The 14075-nt window shown below is 42.4% G+C and overlaps 2 protein-coding genes across 2 annotated transcripts; both read left to right on the top strand.

The window, feature by feature from the left end:
* Positions 1–475: 475 nt before the first annotated feature.
* HOO65_110002 (Protein VTS1) lies at positions 476–2435 on the top strand (the record flags this gene model as incomplete). Its single annotated transcript, XM_071004733.1, has 3 exons — positions 476–992; positions 1076–2344; positions 2407–2435. 3 exons carry the CDS (start codon positions 476–478, stop codon positions 2433–2435), a joined length of 1815 nt encoding a protein of 604 aa, XP_070855712.1.
* An 890-nt stretch (positions 2436–3325) lies between these two features.
* HOO65_110001 (Transcription factor tau 131 kDa subunit) lies at positions 3326–6415 on the top strand (the record flags this gene model as incomplete). The annotated part of the gene is made up of 5 exons (XM_071004722.1): positions 3326–4336; positions 4429–5239; positions 5493–5570; positions 5651–5962; positions 6018–6415. 5 exons carry the CDS (start codon positions 3326–3328, stop codon positions 6413–6415), a joined length of 2610 nt encoding a protein of 869 aa, XP_070855711.1.
* Positions 6416–14075: the final 7660 nt, after the last annotated feature.

The raw sequence follows: 14075 nt of genomic DNA, 5'->3' as shown, positions 1-14075 counted from the left end.
AAGTCTTTGTTCTATTCAGAAAGCATATAGTATATATCTACTTGGCGACCTGGTATTCTTTTTTTTTTTTTTTTTACCTTCCCGTCTTTTGTCTCGTGTCGTCTTTTCCTCCCTCCCCCTGTCCCGTCTTGAGCTTTGGTCTTCTCAACACCAAGCCTAAACCCCCTCAGCGTCTCTTACTCTTTGTTACCACGTTGAGTTACGGTGAGCTCTCACTCTTTAGCTGTCGTTTTATCTCCAGCGTGCCATTTATTTAATTCACTTCTCTCCCATCTTCCTTTTTTCTTTTTTTTTTTTTATCTTCGGCTCGTTTTCGTTGCATCTTTTGCCAATCTTTCCTTCAGCTCATATTTTTTTTCATTTTTTCAGGCATCCCCGATTTGCATTACTCTGGCCAGTTCTCCATATCAACCCCGTGTACCCCGTGCCCATCACCATCCCCCTTTTTGTTTATCCATTCAGTTCCGCGGCCGCCATGCTCAATATGTCGAGCGGACAGGTTACCGGAAACCGAAACAGTACACCGGAGGCCACATCCTCTTTACGCCCCCCGGCGGCTCGTAGTGCTGCACCAACCCATCTTCGCGCTTCCGCTGATATGACTGGTGCTGCTGCACCGTCGCCTGGAAACCGCATTCGCCCACTGTCTGACTTTTACGGTCAGTCGCAGGGCGGTAGTGTGCCTGGCCAGGTGAATGCTGATGGCGACTCTCAAGACTCTGCTTCCCAACAATGGATTGCCGATATCGATCAATTCGAGACCACCCTGGAGGAAATGGCTGCAGCTACTCTGGACCAAGACTTCAAAGAAGAACTGAGTGCGATTGAGCAGTGGTTCCGTGTCCTCAGTGAAGCGGAACGTACTGCTGCGCTCTACGCACTCCTCCAACAGACTACACAAGTCCAGATACGCTTCTTCATCCAAGTTCTGCAGCACATGGGAAAAAGCCATCCTATGGGCAGCGTTTTATCTCCAACAGCTTTTGAGAAAGGTAATTATACATACCATGGGATACGAAATTTACCATGTAATCAAGTCATCTCTCAACTAACCATCTTCGCGTTGAATCCGCAGATCCAATGTCCAATCGCCTAAGCGACGCCATGAACAAACTCAGTGTCGAGGGCTCGCGTAACTCAATCGGTCGCAATGCCTCTACTACGGGCAAACGCCAATCCGGCCTTGACACCTCGACTATCAACGCAATGTTCCCTGATGCTGCCGCCGCAATAGCCACCGAAAAAGCCAAGTTTACCCAACAGACGGGCAATCAACCCTCATCGACCCTCGTCAATCCTGTGCCTGCAGTCGATGTTATTGAAGCTTCGCAGAACTCCCCCTGGAACCCTACCACTAGCAATGATGTGACTAAGACGACCCTGGTGCAGGCTCCCATGGGTCAGTTCGCCCAACCACCCACGGCTGGGCTGAGATCGCCACTTCCATCCACGTTGTCAAGTAATACAACCATCCAAAGTACCACGTTGACGACTGGCGAAAAGTCAGTTGCTGATCTGCCTTTATTGTCGCCCTACGGTGCTGCAGGCGGTAACTGGGCCAGTATGGTCAATACCCCTCTTGTGGCCAATTTTGGCGCTACTCCCAATAACCAGGCTGATATGGTTGCAAACGCGACTGCAATGAAACTTGCCGCTCTCTCAACTGTAAACAACCGGTTTGCATTAGATGATGTTCGCAAGTACCGCAGAGCTCGATCCAACGATCCTGGAAGCTCTGCAAATCAGAGCTTGGGCCCGGGTCTTAATGGAGCGGGTCCGCCTGGAATGCCCCAAATGCCTGGTGCTAATGTCGTCATGATTAATGAGCATGGTCAAGTTCTTACTCATGATCAAGTTATGAACATTCAAGCGCAGCAAAATGCCGTGCTTGCTAACCAGCGATCTCGGCCTAGTTCACCCGGCCTTCCACTGGCAGGTTTTAATGGTCTGCCTACGGCCGCTTTTGCCTCACCTCAACATAACGGCTTCCTTAGTGCACGTGATATGAGTTCCCCTCTTATGGGTGCTATTTCCCCCATGAATATGGGCTCTCTGTCTGTGCCCCCTGAAGGCTACGTCTCAGATCACTCGGATATGGCCCGTGGTCGCTCGCCGCGTGGTCGGCGTGGCACTTCCAAGCCGCCGGAGGATCCTACCGATCCTACTCTGCTTCAGGATATTCCCAGTTGGCTTCGCAGCTTGCGTCTACACAAATACACAGATAATTTGAAGGATATGAAATGGCAAGATCTTATCGAGCTTGACGACAAGGCTCTCGAGGAGAGAGGCGTCAATGCACTTGGTGCTAGGAGAAAGATGCTGAAGGTATTTGAGCAAGTTAAAGGTATGTCTAAATCTCTGTTGTGGCGATGATGCAAATGTGCACGACACTAACTTTTACAACAGAAGCAAAGAAGGAGGGCAAGCTACCTTAATCTTGCCTACTTTGTCTAACCATAAAACTCTTGAAGAGGAACTTAATATTCTATTATAGGATCATCGCCTGGCTGCTAGTCCATGTTTACAGCACCTTTGGCTTCTTGCACTTACATTTGATTCATTCGCTGTCCTCACTTTTTCTTCGCTGCCGGTCTCCATTTTTTCCCCATTAACATTCGTTTGTCGAACTATATATCTCGAAAGATTGAGTCTTGAGAGCATGACATGACTTAGCTTGATTTCACTTGGCTTTTAATGAACCTCTTTGTCTTTCCCTTTGCGTCATTCCTCAATCGGTACGGTTAGGCTCAATAAAATTTATGAGACTATGCTATCCAATATTTGGCATTCCCTCGATATTTTCTTCTTTTATCCTTGAGTTTGGAAAAGGTGCAAGGCCCAACAAAAAATATTGACTCTTGAAAATGGCCCACCTGTGCAAGATAACAGACAGGCCTTACCTCATGTGTGTGTTTAGATAGCCCTGTACCAAAACCTCAAGTTATCAATCAATGGTAGGGTTAGTAGGGTTAATGATGAGCTTTCTCCACTTATTTATTTTGAATTCTCACATCCTATATATTATGTAACTCATGATAGTTCTATCAGAATGGTCGTTATAGGTTTATTGTCAAATTTTTGCTTTACAATATTGATTAGGCCGACTTTCAAGTGATGGATCCAGACGATGAAGTTGACAGCCTGATGGCTAATTCAAACGCCTTAATTGAATCTATTAGAAATGAAGTGTAAGTTCTGCGTCGATGATCCTAAACTTCACAATGAGACCTTATGGTTTGAAGAGATGTTCTAATAAATCCTTTGTGTCAGTGAAAAACATGAGAACAATGAGCAAGATGGAGATATTTCCGATGCTGACTCCGATATGATGGAGCTAGAGAATGACATTGAAAAATACAACAAGTCTGTTCATGATTTTTTGGCAGCTCATCGCGGCGAGAGCAACACAAATGTTACCAAGCCTCAAAAGCCGAAGGGTGCTCTACGTGGACCTCGAAAGGCTGCAGAGCCTCGCGGCGATATTAAGGCTCGCCTTTCTAAAGCCAACCAAGCCTTTCTTAGTGGTGACTATTTGCAGGCCCGAAATTTTATTTTTGAGGTTATTCGAATAAACGCCGAAACCCATCAGGCATGGATAACGCTGGCATCTATATTCCGCGAGGAAGGCCTCCCGGATAAGGCTTTAATGTCTATGGTATATGGCGCGCATCTGCGACCTAAAGATGTTGCCGGTTGGATGAAGGTGGCCCAATTTGCACTTGGTATGACTACCGATGTTGAAAATGCCCTCACAACAGCTCGCCTTTGCTACTCGGCTGCCTTGCGAGCTGATTCCAAGAATATTGCTGCAAGAGTCGGCCGAGCTGCAGTCTGTCTGGAACAAAACCAGGTTTCGTTAGCTATTGCAGACTATCGAATGGTATTGAACCAAACGCCTCTTGATATCGACGTCATAAGAAAGCTTGCAGATGCTTGTTTGGACAGCCCTAACATCCAAACGGCAGCTCCAGTTGCAATTAAGGCATACCAAGAATTTATTGAATTTGAAATGAGTCAAATTGATGAGAAGCATCGCAAATTTTCATGGAACGATGTAATATTTTACACAGAACTACTTTCTGCATCTAATCAGTTTTATGAAGCTATCGGCGAGGTAAAAAGGCTGTCTCGCTGGCTTCTGTCCATGCCTGAGGATCCCTTTTGGCGTACATGGACTCTGGATGACCGGGAGTTTGATGTCCAGAACACTCGTCGAGCTGAAGTGTATGAAGGCACTTTAGCTCTCGTTTCATATGATGAAGACCAGTTACCTATCCAACTTCGCGTGAGACTTGGCACAAATCGTCTGAAACTTGGCGATGCTGAAGAAGGTTTGGTGAGTTTCTTTTCTATCAATTCGTAGATAAGTATGGTTCCTATGATTATGAGCTGTTGTGGTCAAGCTAACAACAAAGGATATGAGGATAGAGGCATCTCGAGTGCCTTCACCCTACTACGCTAGGTGCCGATGCAAGAGCTCATGAGTCTCCATATCTCATCCAGGTTGCGGCAGAGCAAATTTTTGATGCGGGAATGATGGACCGAGCTATACCATATTTTGAACTTCTTCGTCAAATTATTGGTTCAGAGGATGCGGGTGTGTTGTTCCATCTTGGTCAGTGTCATGTATCAACTGGTGACATGGAAGCAGCAGAAGAATGCTTCCTAGCAACTATTGAGATCGACGAGAGCAATATTGAGGCACGAGTTGAGCTGGCCAAGATGTATGAGAATGCAAAAGAAGGTGAAGAAGCTTTGATTCTTGTCACTGAAGCCATCGCACTCCAGAATGCACAAATGGGTGAAGAAGATAGAAATGCAATTGCAGGAGAAGGGGCAGATATTGGTGATGGTCCTCAACCAAAACCAAGAAGCAAAAACACACGAACTCCCAAACGTCGCAAGAAGGCATCAGGCATGATCCCCACCAGATTCCGGCCTCGTCGTCTTGGAGATCCAAGCCAACGTCGAAAGGCTGAGCAGGAGCGTATGAAAGGCCTATTAGAGAAGTATGGCGAGGCTCAGACATTGCGAAGTCAAATTTACGAAGGTGATGATAGCATAGTCTATGCCTGGGCTGCAGTTGCCAAGGAACTTATTGATGACTTCCGCAGCTCTAAGAAGTTCTATACTTGGGACAAATACCTGAAGCTGCTTGGACGTACAGCAGAAGGGGATGAAGCACAGAAGGAAGGTGCTAAATCAGCGTTAGATGAAATGGCAGAACGATTGACTAAAGGTGAGTTAATGATTGTGAGACTTGTGTGGGAAGCGCCAAGAATCACTCAAACAGTCACTCATAATTTGCAACCAACTAACTAACATGGTATCACGCTAAGCTGTGCTCCCACAACCCTGCGAGGCCCCCGAGCCAATAAGCACAACAACAGATGACAACTATCTCGGCATCCTGTTCGAAGATTGGTTAGATCTGTTCCTAGATTACTCTGTGTGCCTGTGTCGCAATGGCCAGTACAATGAATCTGCTATAGTGTGTGATGCTGCTAGAGACTCGACAGTGTTCAGAACATCGTCTGACTTTACTACACGCATCTATCTAACTTGGGGAGGTAAGGAAGTGTCAATTAAGTGGATTGCTACACACGAATATTCTGGACTTGAGTTTTGCTAACATGACATGTATTTTTAGCTTGCGCTGCATTTGCAGGCGATGAAGAAGCATGCGTGTCAATCTCCAGGAACCTGATACGTGATAATCCAACTTCTGCTGATGCATATCGCATGTTTGCTATCATGTCACGTATCTGTCAGTCTTCAGCCTCATGGTACAACTCAGGGCCTGCTCAGAAGTTTCTACTACGCCAAATCAAGGCTATGGATGGTCCATTACTTGCTTCAAGCTCTGAGAATAACCAAGGGTCTCTAGAAAGCCCAGACGTTAATGTTTTAATGCTCTACGGGCATATTTTATTTATGTCAACAAGTTATACATATGCACTTCGTGAGTATTGAATCAAAGCTGAGCAATACTCCAAGACACTACTAACATGCCATAGATTATTTTATGAGAGCTCGATCATTAGATCCAACAAACCCTGCAATCAATCTGAGTATTGGTTTAGCCTACATTCACTATGCTCTCAAGAGGCAATCTGTCAACCGACAGTATCTGATCTTGCAAGGTGTGGGGTTTGTAATTCAATATGCACAAGAGGTTGAGCAAAGCGACCCAACACATCTCTCAGAGGCAAAATACAATGTTGCAAGAATCCTACATTTAGTTGGTCTTCCACACCTGAGTCAAGTTTATATGCCAGTGGGACTTACACCAATGATATCACTTGATCTTTCTGATCTAGAGGTTCAGGCAAGATACAACTTGCATATTATGCACTTGTTGAGCAATACAAAGGGACAAAGACACAAGCAAGCAGAAGCTAACTTGATTCTTTGATTTATCTTTGAATGAAATGTAACTTTAAGAAAAGGATTTGTGAAAAAGGTAGTGTTTAATCTAGTATGTTATAATCAGAATGATGAATAGTAATAAGGCTGTGGAAAGTAAATCAGTGTTATATATCATTAGTAGCTGAGAGCTTGTGTGCACTCTTTGTCATATTTGTACTACATGTTATAGGTGAAGGCACAGTCTGTCATGGACAGGCAGGAAGGCTCTATGAGACTAACTCAATAGTCCAAAGACAGAACAGGCAGGACAGGTAGACAAGGACAAGGACAGAAAGAACAGTATATTCAAGACAGTAACAGATACCAGGAACAGAAGACAAGGACATTGCTTAGGGAGTAACTGTAAGGCTTCACAAGATATAAGAAGATTCAATTGTATAACAGCTCTGTATTTAAGAAGAACTCAATAAGTTCTAAAAGAAACTAAAGGGAGCTATGCTAATGATAGTAGTCAAGTGGTTTATATGTTCATTGGGAAAGATGCACTTTGGTAGGGGGACTAGAGGAAGACACTAGGAAGATGTAAAGGAGCGAATCAAACAAAAGGATGTATTGGCATAAGAACAGAAACAATCATTGAAGAAGAAAGAGCTAACTAATACTACAGATGGTGGAGGGTTCTACACTACTTTATACTGGTGGGAAGAGGTGCTGCTTCTTGCTAAAGGTCTAGACCTCCGGGACCATTCTGGGGGGACTGTCTGAGAGAGGCCTTTAATGGATAGGCTGTCTCCAGCGTATCTGAGACATGTCCTAATGGATAGGCTGTTTCCAGTGGTTGTGTTTAAGGCATGCCCCAATGAATAGGCTGTTTCCAGGGGATTGCGTCTAAGGGAAAGGCTCTAGGCAAAGCCTCTATGGGTTGCAGACCCTAACAGAAGACACTAGGAGGACACTAGGTAGATGCTAGGTAGACACTAGGTAGATGCTAGGTAGACACTAGGGAGAAAAGGGAGCTTTTAGTGTATTATATAGTTTCCTAGGTGAGGGTAAGGCCTGAACTATACATGATCTATAGATTATTATAATCAATCCCTTCCCCTCCTTTCAGATTGCCTAGGGATAGTTAGTGGTCTACTTGTATTCTTCTAGGGCAGCTATATCTTCAAGGTGCACTAATAGTTCCTAGGTTAGTTCTATATAACCTGTCTATTTTACTAGTACTTAGTATTATTTCCTGTATTTCTAGTGTTAAAGGATCTTGTCCACTTAGTATTCCCCTATAACTATATTATCTATAGCTTCCTCCTATGATATCAGGGGTGGCTTAGGATTAGAGGACACTTGGGATAGTAATAGGTCTTCTCTATACTAATGGACTAGGTTAATATAGAATACTAGGTAGATACTAGAGGGGGTGTCAAGTTTAATAGTATAGGATCTAATAAGGCTAATGACTTTATATAGTAGTACTAACTAGTTGAGTTTCTTTAAGGGGTATAGGGTGTTATAGGCTGGGCACCTATGAGAAGGGTGAGCAAGGGTATAGGAAAGGATCATATAAAAAGGAGATGTGTCCTTGGCAAATCATCATAGTACTTAAAAGGAGGAATACTGTAATGATCTATGGATCATGTATGGTTCAGGCCTTGCCCTCACCCCCCCTTTCTCTCTCTAGCCCCTTTTCCTTGCATCTTCCCCTGGTCCCCCTACTAAAGTGCATCTTTCCTAATGTACATATAAACCACTTGACCACTGTTGTTAGTATAGCTCCCTTTAGTTTCTTTTAGAACTTATCAAGTTCTTCTTAAATATAGAGCTGTTATACAATTAAATCTTCTTATATCTTGTGAAGCCTTACATTAGAACTCAATCTTATTTTTTTTTTCTCTATCCTCTGTCCTCTATCCTCTATCCTCTGTCCTCTATCCTCTATCCTCTATCCTCTATCCTCTGTCCTCTATCCTCTATCCTCTATCCTCTGTCCTCTATCCTCTGTCCTCTATCCTCTATCCTCTGTCCTCTATCCTCTGTCCTCTATCCTCTATCTTCTATCCTCTATCCCCTGTCCCTATTCTAAACTCCACTACTATAGACCCCTCAAACCTAGCCTAACCTATGTATACTCCTGAGCCTACTATACTTCTAACACCTATAGAAATGAAGGAGGCACTGCTCAAATTACACTATAGGCTGAAGTAGTCCTAAACTTCCTAGGAATAAATACACTAGAAACTCAAGTAATCAGAGTATACTCAGCAGTGTATACTCTAGTAGTTCTAGGAGGAAATCAAAACCCTCCAGCAATAAATGATAGCTAGCCTGCTATAGATCACTGAAGCCTTCACTACTCCAACACCTCTAGCCCCCCTAGTAGCACCTAGTGCCCCAGCTGCCCCCCTAGCCTCTATAAGCCTTCCAGCTGCCTTAGCCCCTATAAGCCTTCTAGCCCCCTCAGCCCCTACAGGCTTTTCAGCCCTAGTATTCCTAGAGGTATAACCTACTAGATACCCTAAGCCCTATCTCCTAGACATCTACCTCTTCTCAGGAAAGGGGTTAGAATACTAGGTATAGTCTTAGATAGTAGAGGCTAAGCTAAAATAAGATAGTAATGCCATTAGGAATAATAGTAACTAGTTCACCTACCTATAGATGTAGATGTCTACTATAGTATAAACTAAGGTATTACTACTATATAGATAAGCTAAGTTAAAGAACTACACTATAGCCTAATTTCTCAAAGCACTAGACACTATATTTCTAGATCCCTATATAGAGGAATATACTAAGGCTAACCTATACCACCTAAGTCAGGGAAACAATAAACTATTTTCTATATTTATACTAAAGTTTGAGAACCTGCTCCTTGAGGCCAGGATTATTAGTAACTACACTTATATCTTAAGCCTTAAATAATACCTTAATAATGAGCTCATTAGGGCTATCTATATAGGTATTAAAGCTAAAACCTACTCTACCTTTATCTCTAAGGTCTTTAGCCTAGCCTCTGACCTGGAAGTACTGAGAGGGCACTAGACCTAGGTGAACACACTCCTTAGATTTAGCTACTAGACACCTGCTCTAACACCCCTGACCTAGGCTACTCCCTCACTAGATAAAATAGACTAGTAACTATCTAATATCCCCCTCAAGCCTATAACCCTAGAGGAGAGGGAGAACCTAAAGTAGATAAACTTATATTTCCACTACTATAAACCAGGGCATATATAGTAGAACTACCCCCTTAACTCAGGGTAGCTAGTAGTGACCTAGGCTATAGAAGCCTAGTAACCTAATAATACCCTAGTCCCTACTAAATACCTAGAAAACTACTAGGCCTAGATGACTATTACTATCTAATACCTGAAGGGGAGATAATTACTAAGAAAGAAATAGGAGTAATAGGTACTTATATAGATATAACTCTAAATAAATATATCTTTACTACTACTTTCATTGACAATAGATACCTCTATCTTATTACTATTTCCCTATATACTACTCTTAGGTGTAAAGCCACTACCCTACCTATTATACCCTATCTAGTTAAATAAGTTATTAGTGACCTAAACCCCCTAATAATAACCTAGATCACTATGATTAACCTAGGCCTTAGGGGTTATAATGAAAAACTCTATATATACATTATCCCTGATCAGATAGAAGACCTAATATGTTAGGGTCTGCAACCCATAGAGGCTTTGCCTAAGGCCTTTCCCTTAGACACAATCCCCTGGAAACAGCCTATTCATTGGGGCATGCCTTAAACACAACCACTGGAAACAGCCTATCCATTGGGACATGTCTCAGACATGCTGGAGACAGCCTATCCATTAAGGCCTCTCTCAGACAGTCCCCCTGGAATAGTCCTAGAGGTCTAGACCTTTAGCAAGAAGTAGCACCTCTTCCCACCAGTATAAAGTAGTGTAGAACCCTCTACCATCTATAGTATTAGTTAGCTCTTTCTGTCACAGTACACTAGCATCTTCTACATGACCATTACAGTACACTAGTGTTCCTACATGATGTAACAGCACACTAGTGTCCTTTGCATAACCACCATCTGTCATAGCATGATACTGTTGTCTGCATGACCACTGTTTCTGTATGACCACTGTTCCCATGCTACTTTAGTGTTCCCTGTATGACTGCTGTCCTGCTCAATGCTAGAGCCTTACTCACTGCTACCAGCCTCACACCCTACTATAGATCTTGTCAACTATAACCTGTGTAGATATATAGACTAGATAGAACCTCCCTCTATTACCTGAATGTTGCTCCCTAAGCAATGTCCTCATCTCCTACCCTAAATATACTGAACTTCCTGTCCCTGTCTTCTGTCCTGGTATCTATTACTATCCTGAACATCCTATCCTACCTGTCCTTATCCCTATCTACCTGTCCTGCCTGTCCTGTCTTTGAGCTATTAGGTTAGTCTTATAGAACCTTCCTACCTGCCTATGATATTACATTGCTTCCACCTATAGACACTGATGAGATGTCTGCCTGCCCAGAACCCCTGATCATGCCTAATAGCTTCAAGAGCTTCAGTGAAGGGGTTACTAACTACACTAGTGCTTAGTTTGAATACATCCACTCCTTATTTTCATACACTAATGAAAAAGAAGCTGAAATTACTACCTTGAACTACATACTAACTACTGAGTCTACTAACCACACTACTATATAAGACAGTCTCACTGCCAACCTTCAGGCAACTCAGGGCTAGCTTGAGTATGTGTAAAATGAGTTGAAAGAGGCCTAGGGCAAGCTCTACCAGGCTTGCCTCAATGAGTAAAGGGCTCTTGATAAACTCCAGTTAGCCATACCACCCCCTGCTGCTCCTACTGCTCCTACTGCTCCTACTACCTTTACTGTTATAGAAGGAGAAGCTTCTGCCTCTATTCCTACTTCTGCCCCTATAGCTTCCCCTGCCTCTACTCCTACTCCTGCCCTAGCCCTTTCTATAGCTAAACTATTCATGATGACTTGTACTGCTAAGCCCTCTGAATATATACCTGACCCTGATAAGTTCAAAGGTAACTGATCAGACCTTTATTACTTCAATACCTAGATCCACTAGAAGATATAAAGAAACTATAACTATTTCCCTAATGCCTAGGACTATATAGCCTATATCAATAACTACTTGAAAGGACTAGTATATACCCTTATTTTACTATATATCAAGGATAGGGAATACCTACTTTCAGACTATAATACTATTCTAAAGGTCCTTGACTACATATATAGGGACCTAGACAAGGTCAACTATGTATGTAGTGAACTATTCTACCTCTAATAAAGCTATTAGAGGTGACTGATAGATGTGTTGTATCTTGAAAGAGTCTCTAGGAGATTAAAGGGAAGAAGAAGGAGGAAAATGTGAAGGTAGAAAGAAGAGGAGGAATTGTAAGGCTTCATGAGATACAAGAAGATTCAATTGTATAACAGCTCTATATCTAAGAAGAACTCAATAAGTTCTAAAAGAAACTAAAGGGAGCTATGCTAACTGTTATAGGCTGGGCGCCTATGAGAAGGTTGAGCAAGGGTACAGGAAAGGATCATGTGAAGGGGAGACATGTCCTTGGCAAATCCTCACAATACTTAAAGAGGGGGAACACTCTAGTTTTTACTTCTTTCTCTTCTTTCTCTTTTCTCATTAGTTTATTTAACAATAAAACACTTTAAGGTATACTTCTTAGGACATCAATAGCTAGCACTGGCAATAATTGTTAAATAAACTCACTTTCTTATTATATAGTGTTTTAACATCTACTTTTATCTCTTTGATCATTTACCTCTTTCATGCCCCCCCTATACTATGGAAAATAATAATATAGAACTATGCTATGATAGCTCCTAAGACTCAACCTTTTATTCAAGCTAGTCCTAATTTCAAGGACTACCCACTACAATGACAGCTACACCTATAGTAACAGGTGCCCTAACCTTACAAGCCCCACCTACTAAAACCCTAGAAAACCCACCAGCTCCCTAGCCTCCCTATATTATCTATATGCAACTACATCCCCAGCAAGTACTCCCACTATTACATATATTTGAAGGAGACCACAAAAAGTACCTAGACTAGTGCCTGGACATAGCAAATAAGATCCTTATAGATAGGGAAGCTATAGGCATACCTTTAGCACAACTTATTTACATCATCTCTTACCTACAAGGAACTGCTAAGGCCAGCTGCTATGAGTTCACTATAAGGCTCTAGAGTGAACCTAACCCATAGGTAGTAAAATTGTTTGAACACCTAGACAAGGTCTACAAGGACCTAGCTACACAGGACTATCACCTAACTATATTGTGAACCCCCTAAGGCAACACCCTGTTCCAAGAGTTCTTCCCTGTGTTTAAGGGTCACCTCTCATAGGCTAGAGGTCTAGTCTAGTATGAGGATATGAAGATTGCCTAGCTGACAAATGTCATGAACCTAGACCTATATACCCTTATGTCACTAATAGGAACAGAGGGCCTGACCTTTGACTAATACTACAATTTAGCAATGTATTATTCAATGAACCCTAGAGGCCTGAAAATAGTCACTAGGAGCAGTTGGCCTCTACCCCCTACTATAGCTAATAGAGAACTAATAGACTAGACACACTCTTATCTAGCACATTCCATATGACCTACCCATGACTCATTTGGAAAGAAGTTTCCTACTGATCAGGAACTTAAAGGAAAAGAGGTAAAATAGGTATCAGCAGAAGAAATTATAGCCTAAAGAGCTACTAAAGTGTGTTTGCACTACACCTACCCTAGGTGTAGCACCTCTAGATGCCCCTTGTCAGCAGCAATTAACCCATCTAGACACACTGGGGCAAAGGTAAACTCTACCTAAGTCTAGTTACAGTGGAAAGCTCTAGAGGTAGAAGACATTATAGAGGACAGAGAGGAATCAAGCATGAAGGCAGAAAACTAATATGTATAGCTGAAAAGTGCCTATCACACAAGACATTAGAATAGGAATAGATACAGTTTGAAGATAAAATGACTAGCTAGACCTTCTAGACCAGTATGATCACAAACTCCTGACATACAATCACAGTGTTGATAGATAATAGCTATAACTCCTTTACTATGATCAATGAAAACACTGTTTCCCTCCTGAAACTAAAGCATATTAAGATAAAACCCTATGCTCTTAAAGGTGTAAATAGAGAGTCAGTCTTAGACATAGTAGTGTGCTTAGACTTAGACATCAGTGGTGCCTAGACATATAGAGCATTTATATATGTAGTACTAGGCTAAAGTGAAAAATTAATTCTGGGAACACTATGGATTGAATAGAACAGTGCTGTAATCTCCCTAGATAGCAGCATTATGGAACTCTATCTCCCTAGTACAAGCTATAAGGTTCACCCCATCTCCTAGTATAATAAAGTGAAAAAACCTAAGGCAATCATAGGAGCTGTCATGGCAGCCTAAATACTGAGAGATAGACATAGAGTGCATGAAGGGGAAGAACCAGTGGTTTTCATAGCTACTATTGTAGACATTGAGAAAGCCCTACAAGTCAAGAGCAAGACAGACCTAAAAACAAAAGTTCTACAAATGTACTGGAAACATTTAGGAGTCTTTAAGGACAAGCAAGATGAAGAAATCCCCCACTACCCAGGAATCAACTTAGAGATCCACCTAGAGAAAGATGAGAATAGCAAAGAAAAGCAAGCTCCCTAGGGCCCCCT

The sequence above is a fragment of the Ceratocystis lukuohia genome (genome assembly GCF_044167205.1).
Source record: "Ceratocystis lukuohia strain C4212 chromosome Unknown Supercontig11_pilon, whole genome shotgun sequence".
Lineage (NCBI taxonomy): Eukaryota > Fungi > Ascomycota > Sordariomycetes > Microascales > Ceratocystidaceae > Ceratocystis > Ceratocystis lukuohia.
The sequence above is the reverse complement of the archived record's forward strand: the minus strand, read 5'-3'. Positions and strand labels throughout refer to the sequence as shown.